The 19,511-nt window shown below is 44.3% G+C and overlaps 1 protein-coding gene across 5 annotated transcripts in view; it reads left to right on the top strand.

Moving 5' to 3' along the window:
- reep1 (receptor accessory protein 1) overlaps nt 1-19,511 on the top strand; it is a 35,864-nt gene that overhangs the window by 15,564 nt on the left and 789 nt on the right. Inside the window, exons 5-9 of one of the 5 annotated variants that reach the window (XM_042343468.1) lie at nt 3,078-3,191; nt 4,264-4,314; nt 9,366-9,519; nt 11,859-11,894; nt 16,439-16,584. In XM_042343468.1, the coding sequence (XP_042199402.1) occupies nt 3,078-3,191; nt 4,264-4,314; nt 9,366-9,519; nt 11,859-11,894; nt 16,439-16,584 (501 nt within the window). Of the gene's footprint in view, nt 1-3,077; nt 3,192-4,263; nt 4,315-9,365; nt 9,520-11,858; nt 11,895-16,417; nt 16,585-19,511 lie in introns of those variants that run through there. The other 4 variants (XM_042343473.1, XM_042343471.1, XM_042343472.1 and 1 more) reach the window with 4 other exon arrangements.

The raw sequence follows: 19,511 nt of genomic DNA, 5'->3' as shown, positions 1-19,511 counted from the left end.
CAAGACATTAATAGTGGAGCAGAAATTAAGGATTGACTGTGCTACAAGTAAAAGGAGAGGAGTTAGAAGATTTCCCTTTACACACAGAATGGTTCTCGTGTGCAACTCCTTGACATAAATGGTTGTTTAGGTCAAGTCAAAGCAGCGTTGAAAAGGGAATTGGACAAATACTTGAGTGAATTAGTATGAAAGGGATTAGAGTAGATAGCTATGACATCCTGGCTCAATTGGCAGCATTCTGCCTTTTGAATCCAAAGGTTGCGGGTTCATTGTGACTCTGAGCTCACACAGTCCAGTCTGACGCTTCAATTCAGTGCTTCGGATCGCGCCTGAAGATCTTCCTCTTCGACTGTGCGTAGGCTCGGTGTCGTGCTCTGCCACTGTCAAGCACCGGGAGAGACGCTACCCTGCAGGAGGAGTGCTATATAAATGAGACACTATCCTGCAGGAGGGGTGCTATATAAATCCAAGTTGTTGTTTTGTTGCTGCATTGGATGAGACGTCAAACCGAGATCCGGTTTACTTGTTAAAGACATTAAAGTTCTTGCGGCACTATGCAAAAAGAGAAGGGCTTTCAGTCCAACAATCCATTAGATAAAATTGATCATTCACTTTATGGCTGGTCATGGGACATTGCTGTGTGCAAATTGGCTGCTGCATTCACATTAAAAAAATACACTCATTCGCCACAATTTACAGAAAATCCTGTGAAATGCTTTGAGAAGTTTCGACAGTGAGATCGCTTTCTGGGGGGTAATAATCCCTCAAAAAAAAATTTCAAAACAATTTTTGTCACTCAATCCATGGCTGTCTGTGAGATATCGCTGTGCCCAATTCGCTACTGAATTTTACCCACAAAATACACAGTCAAATCCACTTTACAGCATATCCTGTGAAGGGTTTTGAGACGTCTCAATGATGTGATAAGGTGCTATATCAAATGCAAGGGTTTTTATTAATATTATTATGACAACAAAGCACCATCACTCTTTTTATTTATAGCATTTTTTTCCATTTGCTTAATCACCAGACTGATGGAAACCCTTGCATCTGGTATACACTGCCTGAAAGAGTAATGAAAGCAGATTCAACAATAACTTTCAAAAGGGAATTCGATATTTACTTGAAGAGGAAAAAATTTGCAACGCTATAGAGAAGCTGTAGGGGAGTAGGACTAATTGCATAGGTCTTTCAAAGAGCTGGCACAGACACGATGGGCCAAATGGCCTCCTTCTGTGATATAGGATTCTATGATTCTAATGTCCCCACAGCACTCGTTCCTGTACAGGACTCACTGAAGCAGCGGGCACCAGGCCAAATTGGGCAAGGCTGAACAATGTTGTTGATCTTCCCGATCTCTTAGAAGCTGCTGTAATGTGCTCAACCCATGACTGAGGGCAGGTAGCCAGCTCCTAAACACTAACCCCGTGATCCGTGATGTAAACACTCCTCTGTGCTAACTTTAGCTCATCAAACCTAGAGTTAGTCTAAAGGCATAAAGGTTGTAAAGAATATAAGAATTACTAGACGAAAGACCAAGGTGCATCCAGATCACCTTCCACCTGACAGACTCATGACATGTTACGTCCTAAACTATATACTGCATACACCATATTCAGTAAAGAGAGTGAGTGAGAGAAAGAGGGAGACAGTAGGAGAAGAGAGAGAAAAATTACAGTACTTTAAAATGGGATTGGCTGGATGAACTGTGATGGTTTATAATTGTCTTTCCAGGTCGGCACATTTCTATATTCCCAAGCAAGAGGGGACATTTTTCGGGTGGGGATGGGTTGGGGGGTGGGGGGAGAAGAAAAGCTGAGGGAAACCAGGGATTTGTTCAAACACACAGCTTAACGTTCTCAACTCATTTCAATGGCTACTAAAAATACACAGTCACTACACTGCAATGAATCCTATGAAGCTCTGGTATAATAATAATAATAATAATCCTTGCATTTGATATAGCGCCTTATCAAGTCGTTGTTGTGACTTGATAAGACGCCATGTCAAATGCTAGGATTATTAATAATAATGATAAAAGTAAAAAATAATGATTAATAGTAATATTTGATTAATAATGATAATGATGATTGTTATTATTATTGCTTGTTCCAGGGTAAGTAGTGTTGGGACTCACAATCTAGGCTGACACATCAGTCGGTGCTGTGCTGGGGGTGCAATGCATTGTCAGACGAGAACTTTAAACTGAGGTGTGGGGGGAGTCTTAAAGGACCAGTGACATTATCCAAAAAGAGAAGGGAGTTTCTCCTGGTGTCCTGGCTCCCAAATCTTTCAGGTAGAAATTTGTCACTCACTACTTGGCAGTTAGTGGGACATTGCGGTGTGCCAAGTGGCTGCCGGGTTTACCTACAAATATACAGTCACTATATTGTCTACATATTTACACAAATATACAGAAATTACGTGCAAAATACTTGAGATGGTTGAGTGTTATAGGCACTGTCTCAAGTATGAGTATTATTCTTGTTATTATTGTTAATTTTGGAACAGATGAACGTCATGGAATGGAGCATAAAGTCATGAAATTGAAAATTGTTTCTATATATAAGAAGAGTACTCTTAGTACTTAAAACAGAGTTAAATGCCAGAAATAAAAATAGTTATTACTATTATCATTAGTAAGCATGTTGAGACATTTCTGCATAATAATGATCCTTGCATTTGATATAGCTCCTCATCATGCCATTGAGACATTTCAAAGCGCTTCACAGAATATACTGTAAAGTGAATTGACTGTGTATTTTGTGGGTGAAACCCGGCAGCCAATTACGCACAACAGTGTCCTACAAACAGTCGTGGATTGAGCTTTTTTTAAGGGTTTACTACTCCTGGAAAGCGTTCTGCTAATCGACGAACAACCGGGTTGCTAATTATTGCTGGGGAAACAGAGGCTTGTGGAGTAAGGAAACTTGCCTGAAGTTTCGCCCTGCCTGGGAATCGAGGCGAGTGCTCTAATCAAAACTCTACAGGAACTCTACGTGTTCCAGGTGTGATACCCAGTGTGAGGATTATAAAATATCCACCTGACCTGCTCCCCTTTATTTCCTGTCTTGCAGGAGATTGACGAGTACCTGAGCCAAGCCAAAGATCGTAGCTATGAAGCGGTGGTGCAGTTTGGGAGACGGGGATTGAATGTGGCAGCCAGCGCCGCGGTGACAGCCGCTGCCAAGGTAACGGTCACCGATTGCCAGCCTTGCCTTCCTGCTGGACCCCAGCCCACAGTCTGACTCTGCTGCAAACATGGCAGAATAAGAGTAATAATAATCTTTGCATTTGTGTAGCACCTTATCACGTCGGAAGGACGTCTCAAAGCGGTTCACAAGATTTACAGTGAAATGGAGTGACTGTGTATTTGTAGGCCAATGCAGCAGCACAATTGAGCACAGCAATGTCCTACAAAACAGCCATGAAACAAGTGACCAATTTTATTTGGGGGATTTGTTGGTCAGGACATCAGGAGAGAGAAATTCCCTTCACTTTTCAAATAGTGCAATGGGATGTTTTATGTCTGCCTAAACAGGCAGATGGAACCTCGATTTAACATCTCATCCGAAGTACAGCATCTCCCACAATGTAACAGACGCCCAGCACTGCATTGCAGTGTCATCTGGTGATTCCAAGTCCAGATGTGGGTCTTGAATCCACAATAATAGTCTCTTCAATAATAATAATGATTTGGTCACTCAATCCATGACTGTTTGTGGGACACTACTGTGCGCAATTGGCGGCTGCGTTTCGCTCACTAATTATACAGTCAATTCACTTTACAGCATATTCTGTGGAGCGCTTTGAGATGACTCAACGACATGATAAGCCGCCATATTAAATGCAAGTATTATTATTGAAGACCTGGTCATTATTTTCACAGTAGCTCATCAATCCACAGATATCCGTGACGATGAATGGAACGCTTCCACCAATTTATTGGTTCCCCACTTTTATAAAGGAATTTCCCTACGATAGCACCATCTGTTAAACCCCTCCTCCCTCCCTCCTTTCCTCCCCCTCCAGACTGGCTCAATTATTTGTAAGAAAACTGCAGAAACCTAGCTTCTGATTTGAGCACAAATTGAAGATTTTTCTTAATGTTCTGCCTGACCTTAGATTTGAAAACGATGGCTGTAAGGCTAAGAGCGGGGGAAATTTCAGGTCTCTGTGTTGTGATCATGTCACATAAAAGAACGTACAGTATTGCGAACAGCAGGCTTTCACAGGATTTCATAACCCCTTTTTCTATACTAGGTGTCTCCCTTTCTCAACGTAACCCTGTCTGAAGAGAGTACAGAGGGGCAGGTAATCCCAAATGTACTGCTACTAACACTACTATAGACCAACCCCCCACACTTTGTATCAGGATGTCTTGCATTTTAACAAATAATAATAATCCTTGCACCTGATAACTTGCTCAGCATCTTTGCCCTTTTGTATCTGAAACAAACCACGGGTCTAATTTCGGGCTATTTCTTAATAAAAAATTACAAGTTATGCAAATTAGGATTCCTTCCAGTAACCAAAGGTCACGTCAGCCCCCAACTCACGGGATCTCCACTCTGGCGCCATCTGCATTTTGGAGCTTAGTTCCTGCTGGTCGACGGGAATTTCTACTGGATTGAATCATAGAATCATAGCACAGAATCACAGCACAGAAGGAGGCCATTCGGCCCAACGTGTCTGTGCCGGCTCTTTGGAAGAGCTATCCATATTAATCCCACTCCCCCGTTCTCTCCCCATATCCCTGCAAACTTGCCCTCCCCAAATATCTATTGACTTCTCTCTTGAAAGTTGTTATCGAGTCAGCTCGCACCACCCTTTCAGGCAATGCATTCCAGATCCGAACAACTCGCTGTATATTGCTTATTAAGAGATACCACAAATTAAAGATGTTAACCCCAAAATGGCGTCAGAGAAGACAAGAGACCATTGGCGGTTGATGCAACACAATTTACATTGATACAGCGCCTTGCACATTAGGAGATCTCAAATTGCTTCACAGTGCTGGGTTGGCGAGCTGGGGTTGGGAACTGCAAGGGAATTTTGTGAGGAATTAGACTAAGTGGGTCATATGGAAAAAAGCACTAGTATTTGATAGATTTGATGGGTCTGACAACCTCTTTTGGTGCTGTAACATTCTCCAATTCTGTAAATTTTTTCTGGATACACCTAGAGGAGATAATAATAATATAATAAAAAAGTGATTAGAACATAAGAAATAAGGAACTAGAGCAGATTAAGAAATATATTAAACATAGTTCCTACAGTCATTGGTGCAAATGGGACTGTTAATAAGACGATTCCGGAAAGGCTCCACAAAATACCCAGTGAACAAAATATCAACTTCCTGCAAAAGGTAACTGCTGTATTCTAGGAAGTTCAAACATGCTAAGAAAAGTAACATCCATTCGTATGCAACCTGTCAATGTTATTGGTCTGGCTAATCCATCACCGAAAAATACTTAGAAACAACATTAACAACACATTGACATTTATATAGTGCCTTTCATGTCGAGAGGATGTCCCAATGCACTGGGACATTGGTTTGCACAGGAGCTGCGGGCTGAAGTCAAGGAGAGTGGAGGGTGGTGGTGGGAAGATAACCAAAATGAAATCAAATAATAATAAGAATATTAAAAAATAATAATGCTTACATTTGGTATGGCCTCTCTCACATCAGGGGGACATCCCAAAGCACTTCACAGGATTTGCTGTAAAGTGTAGAGAGCCATAAGATGCTGCTGGAACCCTTGATCGCGAGCTCTTTCATTGTGTCCAGTCACAGCCCAGCCGACTCATTATAGCCTTGTATCTAACAAACGTCCCTAACAAACCGTGACTGCTTGTGCAAGACGTATTAAAAACTGAGCAGCCCCCAAAAACCCTGGCTCTTGCAGAGTTTGATCTACATGCTTTGTGCCAAGGTTTAACAGTGACCAGTTTTGCTCGTTCCGTGGTGCTATCGTAATGTTTGATGATAAAGTATTTTATTCTCTGCATGTTGTTGCATGCTTATTTTCACGTTTGCTGTAATTTTGAGCGGGTGATACGCTCGCACTTTCACACTGGATTAAGCACAGTGCACACTTATGTTTCATACCCATGTCACTCCTTGACCGGATTGTTATTTGCATGTGTTACATTCTGAAATAATACACACACAAATGCCCTTGCTCATGAGTCACACACACAGACTGCTAATATTTTCACTGTGCAAAAGTTGAGAACCCCAAAATTCCACCTTAGTCTTAGCCCCTAAAACCGTTCGCTTCTCCCTTAAAATTCAAGATTATGCAGAAATGTGGAAAATTCTTAAATTCAGTTTTAATGATTTTATTTTGTTGTTTTGCCCACAAGAATATACAGTCAATTCACTTTGCAGTATATTCTGAGAAGCGATTTGAGACGTCTCAACGATGTGATAAGGAGTTACATCAAATACAAGGATTATAATAATAATAATCTTTAATTTACTGTAGCACCTTTTCATGTCTGGAGGATATCTCGAAGAGCTTCACAGTCATTTACTGTGACTTGTTTGTAGGTGAATGCAGCAGTCTAGTTGACTAATTAACTTGGAAGCCAGTTTCTTTGCTAAGAAATATGATGGTGCCATCCTTCAGATGAGATGTTAAACCGAGGTCCTGTTTTTCCGTTCATGAAACATGAAATCACGATTGAGAATGAATTTCGCAATTTTCCAAACCTGAAAAACTTTTGAGACAAAAAAAAAGGTCCAACAGCATGAGACTGGGTGGGCTTTTAGGCTTTTTCAGTTGTTGCTCAAAAAAGCACTAAAATCCTCATGGAGCACATACGAGTTGGGGGGAGAGCAGGAGGATTGGAACCCACAATGTGTTAATTATCACCAGTGTAAATTATCATAGCAATGCACCCTGTGATTTAATTTATCACCGGGTTATCACAGCACCCCCCCCCCCCTCCCCCTTTGAATGCACTGACCTCAGGTCGCAGTTAATGGGATTGCAGACATAACCTATCCAGAGAAAATAGATTGCTAACTGATACTCCTATGACGATTCATTACAGGAGCACTAGTTAGCATTTTGCCCACAAAATTCTGTAGCTCAGTGGTTAGAGGACTCGCCTTACAAGCGAGACACCTGGGTTCAATTCCAGGCAGAGGGCGAAACCTTGGGCAAGTTTCCTTACTCCACACGCCTAATAATAATCCCTCCAAAACCAAAAACAATAGTGAATTGGTCATTTTCAATCCACGACTGTTTGTGGGACACTGCTGTGCGCAATTTGGCTGCCGCGTTTCGCCCACAAATGTACAGTCAATTCACTTTACAGCATATTCGAGAAGATGTGAAAAGCCTACATCAAATGCGAAGATTATTATTATTATTGATTAGCATTTATTATTACACAATCCTTGTATTTGTTACAGCACCTATAATGTTGAAACATCTCAAAGCACTTCACACAGAATTGCTGTACAGTGAAGTGACTGTGTATCTGCATGAAGCAGAACAAACAGCCTGGTCAGGCGGCTTAGGTGTCAGGCTGGCTCAGTTGGTAGCTCTCTCGCCTCTGAGTCAGATGGTTGTGGGTTCAAGCCCCATATCGGGACTTTGAACTCGCACCTTCTCGGCTGACACTCCAGTGCAGTGCTGGGGGTGGGTGCTGTGTTTTTCAGAGGTGCCATCCTTCAGATGAGATGGTAAGCTGAGGTCCTGTTTGTATGTTCAGGTAGACAATAAAAATCCCACGAGACTATTTCAAAAAGAGAAGGGAGTTTCTCACTAAATCCTCGTCAACAATCTCCCAGACAAAACTGGTCATGCACTTACTTCATAGTCGTTTATGTGTGCAAATTGGCTGCTGAGTTTGCCAACAAAATACGCAGTCACTACATCTCACAGATATCTTGTTTTTTTTGAGGGATTATTAGGATTTTTGTCTTGTCTAAAAGTAAATGTAAATCAAATGATTTTAGGAAGGCTGAGATTTATTCCAGATACAATACAAATTTACATTTATGTAGCTCTTCGAGAGGACATCGCAAGATATTTATTGGGATGAAAATTATGAAATTTTAAACTCATTATGATCCTTCCTTATCACCAGGCATAATTGAAGGGGACCCTGTATGGTCTTTTGGCCAGTTATTGGCAAACTAGCTTTGATTAAAGATGGTTCTATCAGGAGTCAACTGTAGGGTATGTGGGGGAGGGCAGGCAAAGGACTACTCTCAAAAGAGTCAGCAAAGTACATGATGAACTGAATGGCTTTCTTCTTCTCTGTAAATTTCTATGAGCCCGATCTGCACAGCTTTCGAACAACTTTGCCTAATAATGGCCTCAAAAATCATTTTGGTAAAAGTAACATTATAAATAATGCGGTAAAATAAAAAGCTGCTTTAAAAAAATGGTGACCAAATTGGCTGTGAAAAGCATTTTTCTGAAGTCCATGGGGAGAGGGGACATGGTGGAGGGAGGGGGGCAGCAATGAGTTTGATGGCAGAGGGTGACTGGAGGGGTGGGGGGGATGGAGAGAGGGTGAGGGAGAAGTGTTCAGTCACGGTTGCGATGCTGTTATACTTAACACTGATGACAATTAACAATGCTATGACAGACAACGCTGGTGATAATTAGAACATAAGAACATAGGAATCGCTATGTGAAGGAAGACCAAGGTTCATTCAATTTGCCTTCCACCATCCTGGCAGTCACATGCACATGACATGTCCCAAACTATATATTGTATCCCAAGATATTGTTTAATTAACACATCACGGATCGCAAATGCTGTGATATTTAACTCCGGTGACAATTAATGGTGCTCTGACCATTCAGTCCCAAACCTCTTATTCAGGACAGGTTTAAAAGGACTCAGAATATCTGGACAGTCTCTTAATTATTGTCGGCAAATGAGTTTAGGAATAAAACAACGTTGGACCCCACCATATGTGTGGGAGAGTGTTTGGGAGCCGGCATGACCCGCAGTGATTTTGAAACCAGTGTTTTGAGAGGCAGAGGATCTTTGCTGTGATAGCCTCCTGCACAGAGCTGTCTGTTACTGACAGACAGTCAGACAGACAGACACCCCACCTTTTTCTCAGGACACTGTATAAATCCAACAGGTGGCTCGTGGGGGGCCACCGAGCCAATCAGGAGATGGTCACTGGGGGCTCAGGCGTTGCCCAGCAATGAGACCGGTCAATCAGGATCAAATATTGTCTATGAGGCCCATGGACATTTCTCAAATCAGGCATTCGGCCCTCAGCAGCTAAAAGGTTGGACAACCCTGCTATAAATAGTCCCTTCTATTAAGGGCCATGGTTAATGCACTCTGTGGTAAAGGTAAGCTGTTTTGCTGTGTTGCAGGGACAGGGGGCTCTGTCGGAGAGGCTGAGGAGCTTCAGCATGCAGGACCTGACCTCAATCCGAGGTGAAGACGGCCCCACGACAAGGATAGGCAGTGCCCACGCTCCCACGCAGAGTGCCCCCCGCCACATCACAGAGACCATCGACAACTCGGGTAAGCTTGGAAACCTTCACGGGGACACACAAATGAGGTCCGGAACTGCCCACCCTTAGCTCAGTTATCTGACACATCATTAACATTTTGATATTAAAAGTACCAAGAAAATTGCGGGTAAATTGTTTTCAATTCTTCAATGGGTGTGCAGGCTAAGACTAGGTGGAATTTCGGGTACAGTAATCCTACCGGCTAAGACTAGTTGGAATTTTGAGACTGGTGATCTTATAGGCTAAGGCTAGGTGGAATTTTGGGTCCAGTGATCTTACACACTAGGACAAGGTGGAAATTCTGGAGTACGCAGCCTGACTGATGTGACATTTGACTGACACGTGGAGGAAGGAGGGGGCGAGATAGCAAAGAATACTTCGGGATGTCCAGCTCCACAGAGAGCAAGTCAGATTCCAGGCTTGAAGAAAAGAAGAAAGAATTTGCAATTTTATTTTAACCGGAACCTTACAAGTAATCATTGTCACACAGCTGCGTATACTGCAACCACAGGCGGCAGCCATTTTGAACATAAAGCAAGGTCCTGTCGGCACCAGTGAGGTGAATGACTTATTTAACCCAGAAGATAGTTGGCCAGAAGACAAAACTCCTTCCTCTTTTCTCTGTCTCAGGAGCGACCTCTTTGACTGAGCTTTTGGTCATCTTTCCCCTCCCAACTCCTGCCCCTCAACTCTCATCTCAAGCTCCCTCCTCCCTCAGTCTCTCTCAGGGACAGTGCAAAGTGCTTTGAGACGGCCTCCTGATATGAAAGGCGCTGTATAAATGTAAAATTGTTGTTGTTTAGGAATACTACCATTTTGACCTTAATCTTTATTCCTTGACACGTCCTCCCGACGTGAGGGATGTTGGGCCCAGTGGCCCATTTCCAAGCCGCACAAATACAATTTGTTATAATGCATAAAGTTTGGTGTTGTTCACAAGAGCTGTCTGGGCGGCAGAGACAAGGCTGGGGTGTTGGAGAAGCCATTAAGTGAAATAACAATAACAGTCTGCTGGGTGGCTTGTTTGCAAAGAAGGAACTTGCTTTTTTGTAGCGTGTTGTACCCCAGCAGACACAAAACACTGTCATTGGAGTTAAGTGCTTGATTTTTTGGAGGCTAATGTGGTAGTCGCGATGAGGTTAATAATCGATTTAACTTGGAAGATAGTTGTCCAGGAGACAAAACTCCTTCCTCTTTTCTCTGGGGGATTGTCAGCCAGGACTCTGACTGGTTGGGCCATTTTATCTTGCTATAGTGTTGTGGGATATTTTCATCTCCCTGTAGAACAGGCAGTCAGGACCTTGGCTGTAGGTGGCATCTGAAGGATGTCACCTCCAGCAATGCAACCCCCGCCACCCGCCCACCACCCCACCGGCATTGCACTGGAATGTGAACTCGATGTCTCAATGTGGGTGTGGTGCCCTCCATGGTCTTGCTCCCCCCTACCTCTGCGATCTACTAACCCCTACCACCCTGTTCACTCCCTCTGCTCAGCAGGCTCCGGTCTGCTTCACGTCCCCCGCCTCACTCGCTCCACTATTGGCGGGCAAGCCTTCTGCAACTCTGCCTCCACCCTTTGGAACTCCCACGTCCCTCTGCCTCGCCTCCTTCCTCGCCACCTTCAAGACCCATCTCAAGACCCTCCTCTTCGACCGTGCTTTCAATCTCACTGCTTCTCCCCTGCCCTCCACCCTCCTTGACCCCGACTCCCAGCTCGGGTCTGAAACTCTGTCTGTTCCAGCATCTTGGGACGTCCTCTCGATGTGAAAGGCGCTATTCAAATGTGTTGTTGTTGTGGTGTTGGTGGGGATGGGGGCTTGATCCCACAATCTTCTGACCCAATGGGAAAGTGAGCCATTGCCTCACCCATCTTTATCTCATGCCAACTTACATAGAAATTTTCGAATATCCTGTAGATACTGAGTGTGTTTGGCATTGCTGAATCTGGTTAGTGCCAGTTGCAATGTAGATATTATTATCGTCAATGGGTAGAATTTCCACCCAGGTTGAAATTTACTTTGTTTTCTTAGTATTTCAGAATGTGCAAAATATGGTACATTCTGAAACACAGAGTTAATTTTGAAGCCACTGTCTTAATTTTGGTTCACTGCAGGACCTGACAAGTCAAGATTGAATTCAACAATTTGCCAAACTCTTCACTCTCTGAAATGCTACAAAAATAGAGTAAATCTAGACTCAAGTGGGATTTCTTAAGTGCAATTTCTCCCTCCAAGGCGTCTAAACATTCATAGAGAGGACACCACTTGCACATCTGTTGTTTCATTTTCATTTGTTTATTCCCCCACCCTCGTTCTTTTTCATGGTCTTTATTTTTTTCTCTCTCTCTAGCCTTTAGAAACGGCATCATATTCAATATCATAACAGGTGAGTCAGAGCACGTCGGGGAGTCCCAGCTGAGGTACCCAAATGTTAGAGCTACTGACCTTGCTGGTCCTTGTTGCTGCAATGCAATAATATCCCAAGTGACAAATGATGACATTGAAGGGACCAACACTGTCCTATTGCAACTAAGTCTCAAATCACTTCTGCGAACACCCCCACCCACACTCCCCCCCCCGCCAGCCCTGCTCACCTACCCTCTCCACCATCTTTATCACAATGGTTGGGCCCATAACCATCTGTGCCTGTTATTAGCCATGCTGCATCTCAGCGCCGGTTGGCAAGCTTAACTCAAATTTGAAACTGCCACAGAAAGTCTCCAATCTGAAAGGAAAACAGGCAGCCTCCAAGCCCCAGACATCAACTGAGACATTAACAGAGTCACGCCATATGACGATATGAATAATTATAATTATTGCGTCAAGCCCCCAAGTCTTTTAACTGTACAAGCGTAAAAGCAGGCTTGAGGTTTCTTTTGGTTAACCGGGTGTCTGACACACGCGGAAACCCATCCCCATGCTTAAGAGTATCCAAACCAAACTGATAATTCCATTCATCCCACCTACACATGGAAATCCCAGAGATAGATGGTTGGTATGGAATGTGCTCTCTCTCCCTGGATCCCTCTATCCACTCTATCCCGCAGAGAACTGGCTCGATTCCTACATTAATTCATTCCATTCAAGCATGTCACCTTGGAGCCAGTTCAGCTCCAAGGAGACCCCACTTATCTCCAAGGAGGATGTGACTAGTTGGTTTTGATATGACAAGCGCAGGTTTGAGCCCTCACTAGGCTTGAGTTTGAAGTGGCTGCATGTCTTCTGTTTAACCTCTGCCGCAATGATATTAATGAGCTCAGCAGCGGCTGGAAATGATGCTGGATTGTGCACATTCAAACAGTTTACTGAATGGCTGACTCCTATCTGTCTCTTTATTTCATATCCAGTAAAGAACCAGGGAGTTAGTTGGAGGATTAATTCTTGCTGTCATTTTGTTTCCAATAATTATAATAATATCATGTGACAGAAAACGAGGGACACATTATGTTTTGTGTGTCAGCCTGGCACAGTGGTAGCACTCTCGTCTCTGAATCAGAAGGTGTGGGTTCAAGCCCCACGTCGGGACTTGGAATCACATAGTCTAAGTTGACACCCCAATGCAGTGCTGAGGGGGTGTTGCATTGTCGGAGGTGCCGTTCTTCGGTTAAGACGTTGAACTGTCTGCCTGTTCAGGTGGACATTAAAGATCCCATGGCACAATTTGAAAAGAGAAGTGAGTTTCTCCCAATGCCTTGGTCAAAAATCACCCAAATAAAATTGGTCATTCACTCCACAACCGTTTGTGGAACATTGCTGTGTGCAAAACTGTGTGCCACGTTTCGCCCACAAAATACACAATCAATCCATTTGACAGTACTGTTTCCTGTAAAGTACTTTGAAACATCTCGACGATGGGATAAGGTACTATATCAAATACAAAGATTATTATGATTAATAATCTTTAGATTGTATACATGCCTACATGCCCTAAAACACCATCATAACAACAGCAAAACACTTCATAGGTTTTGCTGTAAACTCCAGAACTCCTCAGCCCGTGTCCTCTCCCATACCAAACTCCGTGACCCCATCTCCCCCACTCTCAACCTGTCCTTCAGAGGATCCAGTTCAAGATCCTGGTCCTCACCTACAAAGCCCTCCATGACCTCGCCCCATCCTACCTCTGCGACCTCCTAACCCCCTACCAACCCGCCCGCTCCCTCCGCTCAGCCGGCTCTGGCCTGCTCCACGTCCCTCGACCCACCCGCCCCACCATTGGCGGGAGAGCCTTCAGCCACTCTGCCCCCAACCTCTGGAATTCCATCCCCCAATCACTCTGCCTCGCCCCCTCCTTAGCCTCCTTCAAGTCCCGCCTCAAAATCCTCCTCTTCGACCATGCCATCGGCCACCCCCCTTCCCCTCCCCTCCCTTCTCCCCCCCTGACCCCAGCTCGGGTCTGAAATGCTGTACACTGACCAGCGCCTTGGGACATCCTCCCGACATGAAAGGTGCTATACAAATGTAATCTTGTTGTTGTAAACATCTATTTTGTAGACAAACGTGGTTGCCATAATTTGCACATAGCAGTGTCCCAGATACAGCCATGAAGTGAATGACTAATTTCCCACAAACAGCCATGAAACCCCAGCACCTTGGACGTTGTCCCAATGTGAATTATGCTATATAAATGTAATTTTGTATTGTATTGTCTGAAGTGAGTGACCAATTTTATCTGGGGGATTGTTTCCTGGAGAGGGAAGGGAGAAACTCCCTTCTCTTTTTGAGTAGTCCCGTGGGATCATTAGTGTCCTCCTGAATAGGCAGACTGGACCTTGGTTTAATGTCTCATCGGCAGGATGGCATCTCCGACAACTGTAGTGTCAGCTTAGACAGTGAGCTCAATTTTTTGACGTAGGATTTGAACCCACAAGATTCTGCCTCAGAAGTGAAAGTACAATTAACTAAACCAGGCAAACACAGTTATATATTATGTAATATAACAATACTTCTTACTTACAATTTTTGAGACATCCAAAAGAGTGTAGTGCATTTGTACGCAAGCGCTGTACGTGTGCCGTTTCACCGCAGAGATTGCAAAGCCTCTTCAATGCCTTTTCCTTCTCTCCTTTCTCTTTCGTCTCTTCATTCTCCGTCCACGTCTTGGGAACGCCGCTGGCGTAAGTCCCACCGAGAGGCATGAAAACTGCGCTTCAGAAAGTAAACCAGGCTGTGCATTGAAATAACTCTCCTTACACTCAGTAGCTGCGAATTAATAATTTGTTTTGCTGTGGGATGAGCACTAACCTCACACATGGTTTTAAATAGCATTCATTCATGGGTGCTAATTGCTGCCTTGCAAGTAACTAAAGAACTTGCTATTTTTTATATAGCAACTCTTTGTCGCGTCGAGATGTCTCAAAGTGCTAACTATCAAGCATAGCAAATTTATCATTTGGCAGACATTAAAGCCAAAAATAATAATAATAATCCTTGCATTTGATATAGTGCCTTATCACATCATTGAGACGTCTCAAAGTGGATCACAGAATATACTGTAAAGTGAAGAATGACTGTGTATTTTGTGGGCGAAACACATCGAAAATAACAGTGTGACACAGGCAATCAGATCCTGTGGATTTTTTTAACAAAAATAAATTAGTGAACCTCATGAGCCTGAAAGACTGAGCATCTCAAACGATCGCATCCTGGTGCTCAGTCCTTTGCTGGCACTTTTCGTGATTTTTCTTCGCTGGTGTCTAGCTTGCAGGGTTCAGGGGATGGGGGACATGGAGCACTCTCGTCTGGTTTCACTGGCTTACTGTTCCCCAGCGGATCGTGTTTAAAATCCTTCTCCTCACTTTGAAAGCTCTCCATAGTCTTGCTCCACCCTACTTCGGTGACCTCCTAAAACCCTTCCATCCTGGCTGCTGCCTCCACTCAGCGGGTACTGGCCTGTTCCGCGTTCCACTCTCTGTCTGGTCAGACCTTTAGCCTTTCTACTCCCACCCTAGGAACTTCATTCCAAAGCTCCTCCACCTCACCGCCTCCCTTGCCTCCTTCAAGGCCCATCTCAAGCCCTTGCTCTTTGACTGTGCCTTCGAAAATCCTCCCACCACTACCTTCCTTCCCTCCATGCCTCTCGACTCCAGCCTCCAGCTTGGGTGCAAACCCTTAACTGTCTGGCACCTTGGGACATATTCCCAAAATGAAAGGCGCTACATACTGTAAATGCAATTTATTGTTGTGTTGGAAAGATCTGATTGCGATTTCCGCTGATCTACTCTGTTTCGAAAGCGCAAAGTGGAATTCCCGAGAGCAGCAAAATAATAATAAACCTTACATTTGAAATAGCACCTTATCACGTCTTCAAGACGTCTCAAAGCGCTTCACATAATATACTGTAAAGTGAATTGGCTGTATATTTCATGGGCCGAATGTGGCAGCCAATTACGTCCCACAAACAGTCGTGGATTGAGTGACCAAATTATTATTATTTGTTTTGAAGGGATTATTGCCCCCAGAAAAGTGATCCAGCTAACAACTGAGTTCCTACTTACTGCTAGGTAAACAGGCGTGAAATTTGCCTAAGGTTTCGCCCTGCCTGGGAATTGAACCCAGGTCTTCTTGCTTGCAATGTTGTTCCTCTCTCCCTCAATCCCCCCGCTTTACCCCTCCTTCCCCTCTTTTAGACCTTCCTCTTCGACCACGCTTACAGTCACCTCTTCCCCCGGCTCGGCTCTGTAGAGCATTCGTAGATGCCACCCCGTGTGCAGGGCATGCAAGTTGTTGTTGTATAAATATTATGTCAGAAATGGATGAGCAACAGGTTAAATCCGATAACTGACCGCCGTGTTTCCCACAAGCATGACATAACTACATCTTCCTTTACTTTGACCATCTTAAGCCACGAGCAGTGAGACAAAGGTAACCCATTCATTCGCTCTCTGTTTCCTTCTCTTGGCCGCTCAGACGGGTGACTGGACTTTAAAGGCGATGAAGTAAACATTGATCAGGGTCAAAGGGCAGAGGAGGAGCAGTATAAGGCTAGAGCAGTAGAGAACTCTGATGATGAGGTTGAGCAGCTCGTGATCAAACGCCCCCAGAAACCACTTAGGAAAAAGTTACCACGGTCCGAGGTATGTCACTGTCCCCTCCCCCAGAATGGGACCTTTTGTCTCTTCTTGTGTTATTTACTGGATGGCTGTGGTTTGCGATGGCCGATTGTTATTTAATAATAATAATAATCATGGCATTTGACTCAGCACCTTTCACGTCTCGAAGCTGTTCCCATGATATGTTGTAAAGCGTAATGAGTGTGTACTCCATAGACAGATGCCTATTAGTCTAAGCGTTGTGATGGGTTTCCACGTGTATCAGATGTCCCACCCAGCTGACCAAATAAGAAATCTCTTCAGTTCACCTCTAATAGTGACAGATTATTTCCACTGGTGATGAATTTGCAAATAGCACCTTATCGTGCACATTCCTTGTGATGCCAGAATGTTGCAATTATCAATCGGAATCATAAAGTATTTTACTGGAGTCATATCAAGATGTGGGATGCATTACCGCAACTGGCTATTGAAGGCATGTCTATTATAACATTTAGAGTGAATTAGATATTAACCCTTATGGAATTTGTTTTGGGTCAGATGGATGTCTATCTGACACATGCGGAAACTCAAGAGTGAAGAACCTTAAGAACTCTGTTGTGACTCTGACAATGTGTGTTTACCAAGGGATTTCCAAGCTATACGTAAATCAATGTCACTGTCCCTCTAGTGCCCAGAGGAAGAGCTTTGAGACTTCTCAATGATGTGATAAGGCACCATATCAAACGCAAGGATTATTATTATTATTATTATTATTATTATTATTATTATTATATATTGCTGTGTGCAAACTGGCTGTTGTGTTCACCCACAAAACACAGTCACTGCACTTTACAATATATCCTGTGATGTGCTTTGCGGCATCCTCCTGACATGAAAGGCGCTGTACCAAATGTAAGGAATATTATTATTAGCTAATGAGAACCTCCACCTTCCCTCTGCAGTTACTAGTTTAGAGTAGAGAGTAAGGGTTTGAGGCGTCTCAATAATGTGATAAGACGCTATATCAAATCCAAGGATTATTATTGTTACCTCGTGGGGGCTATTACCCATCTTATTTAATCAAGGACAAATTACACTCATATTGCGCATTTCATGTGGGAATAACATCTCAAAGCACTCAATCAACCTCTTGAAGGATAAAGGACAGAATTTCCACCCCTCCTCCCCAGCAAAACACCCCCTTAAACCTCTTCTATTCCAAGCCAGCAAAATAGAAATAAAAGCTAATGAGAACCTCCTTCCTCCCTTCAGAGTTACTAGTTTAGAGCAGAGAGTAAGATCGATGGGATGGGTTCAAGTTGGAAGGCTGCTGTGTGAAGTGAGATAAGAGGCAGAGAGAAAGTAATTGCAACATTCTGGCATCACAAGGAATGTGCAATTAGATAACCAACGGCATTACTTTTGTCCAGGCGGCCACCTTTTAAACCTAATAGATCAACCTGCCTCTTTACATCAGGGTCACCTTGCGACTTGGTGGATATGAGATAAGGAGGAGATCTCAGTTTGAATGAGGAGCTTCTCGAAGAGGGCATCACTACTGATCTTCGTTGAGCCTGACTTGGATTCTGCGGAAGGGTGGAACGGGGGTGGGGGGGTGGTAAGATGACTTTCCAAGCCATCTCACTCAAGCATAACACCCACTGGTGACTCAACCACAGAGCCTGGTGGGCTGCATTCAATATTATGACTATGAGCCAGAGAATACTACATGACTGAGGGTAAGGGTTTGGGATAGGAAGACTGATTCTGTAGTCGAACACAGGTAAATATAGGTAGGAAGTATGGAGAAAAGGCAGGGAAATAGGATTGAAAGGTATGCCATTATCTAATAAACTGGCGGATCAACAAGATTACATTTGTATAGTGCCTATCACTTTGGGAGGATGTCCCAAGGTGCTGAACAGTCAATGTTTCGGACCCGAGCTGGGGGTTGGGATTGGGGTGGTGGAGGGCGGGGGGGAGACGGAGGGTGCTCGAAAGCATGGTCGAAGAGGAGGGTCTTCAGATGGATCTTGAAGGAAGCAAGGGAGGGGGCGAGGCAAAGAGACTGTGGGATGGAATTCCAGAGGGTGGGGGCAGAGTGTCAGAAGGCCCACCCGCCAATGGTGGAGTGGACGAGACAAGGGTCATGAAGTGGGCAGGTTGGTAGGGGGTTATGAGGTCGCAGAGGGAGGGGGGAACGAGGCCATGGAGGGCTTTGAAGGTGGGGACCAGGATCTTGAACTGTATCCTCTGTGTGATGGGAAGCCAGTGGAGTAGGACGAGGATGGGGGTAATAGGGTCACGGAGCCTGATGTGGGAAAGACACAGGCTTCAGAGTTCTGGATGATCTGTAACCTATGGAGGGAGGCATTGGGGAGACTGACAAAGAAGGAGTTTGCCTAGTCCAGCCTGGATGTTATGAATGTGTATATGAGGGTTTTGGCGAACTGCGGAGTGAGACAGTGGCAGAGCTGGGCGATGTTCCTGGGTGGGGGAAGGCAGAGCAGGTCATGGCATGGATGTGGGGCAGAAAGGATAGTTGAGAGTCAAACAAGACGCCAAGGTTCCAGACTGGCTCAGTGAGGTGGAGTGTGCAGCCATGGATGGTGATGCTGTCAGCGCCTGAGGTGTGGAGACGCTGATGGGAGCCAAACAGGAGAGCCTCGGTCTTGTTGACGTTTAACTGAAGAAACTTAGCTCTCATCCAGGATTTGACGTCTGGATCAGGCTTGATGGGCTTGATGGGCTGAATGGCCTTCTCCTGTTCTTTTGGGGAAGAAAATGGAGAGGGTGATGGATTGTTTTCATGTGAATTTGACCAATATGTGTAGAGTGTTACAGGGGGAAATGCAGAGAGGGGGCAGGAATTGGTACATGTGTATTTGATTAGTATGTGTATATTTTTCCGGGGGTGGGGGATGTAGGTGAGAGGGGTGGGGGTGGGGAAGAATTGGTACAAGTACATT

Source organism: Callorhinchus milii, unplaced genomic scaffold (genome assembly GCF_018977255.1).
Source record: "Callorhinchus milii isolate IMCB2004 unplaced genomic scaffold, IMCB_Cmil_1.0 Scaffold1, whole genome shotgun sequence".
NCBI classification, from domain to species: Eukaryota; Metazoa; Chordata; class Chondrichthyes; order Chimaeriformes; family Callorhinchidae; genus Callorhinchus; species Callorhinchus milii.
This window is presented reverse-complemented; position numbering and strand designations above follow the sequence as displayed.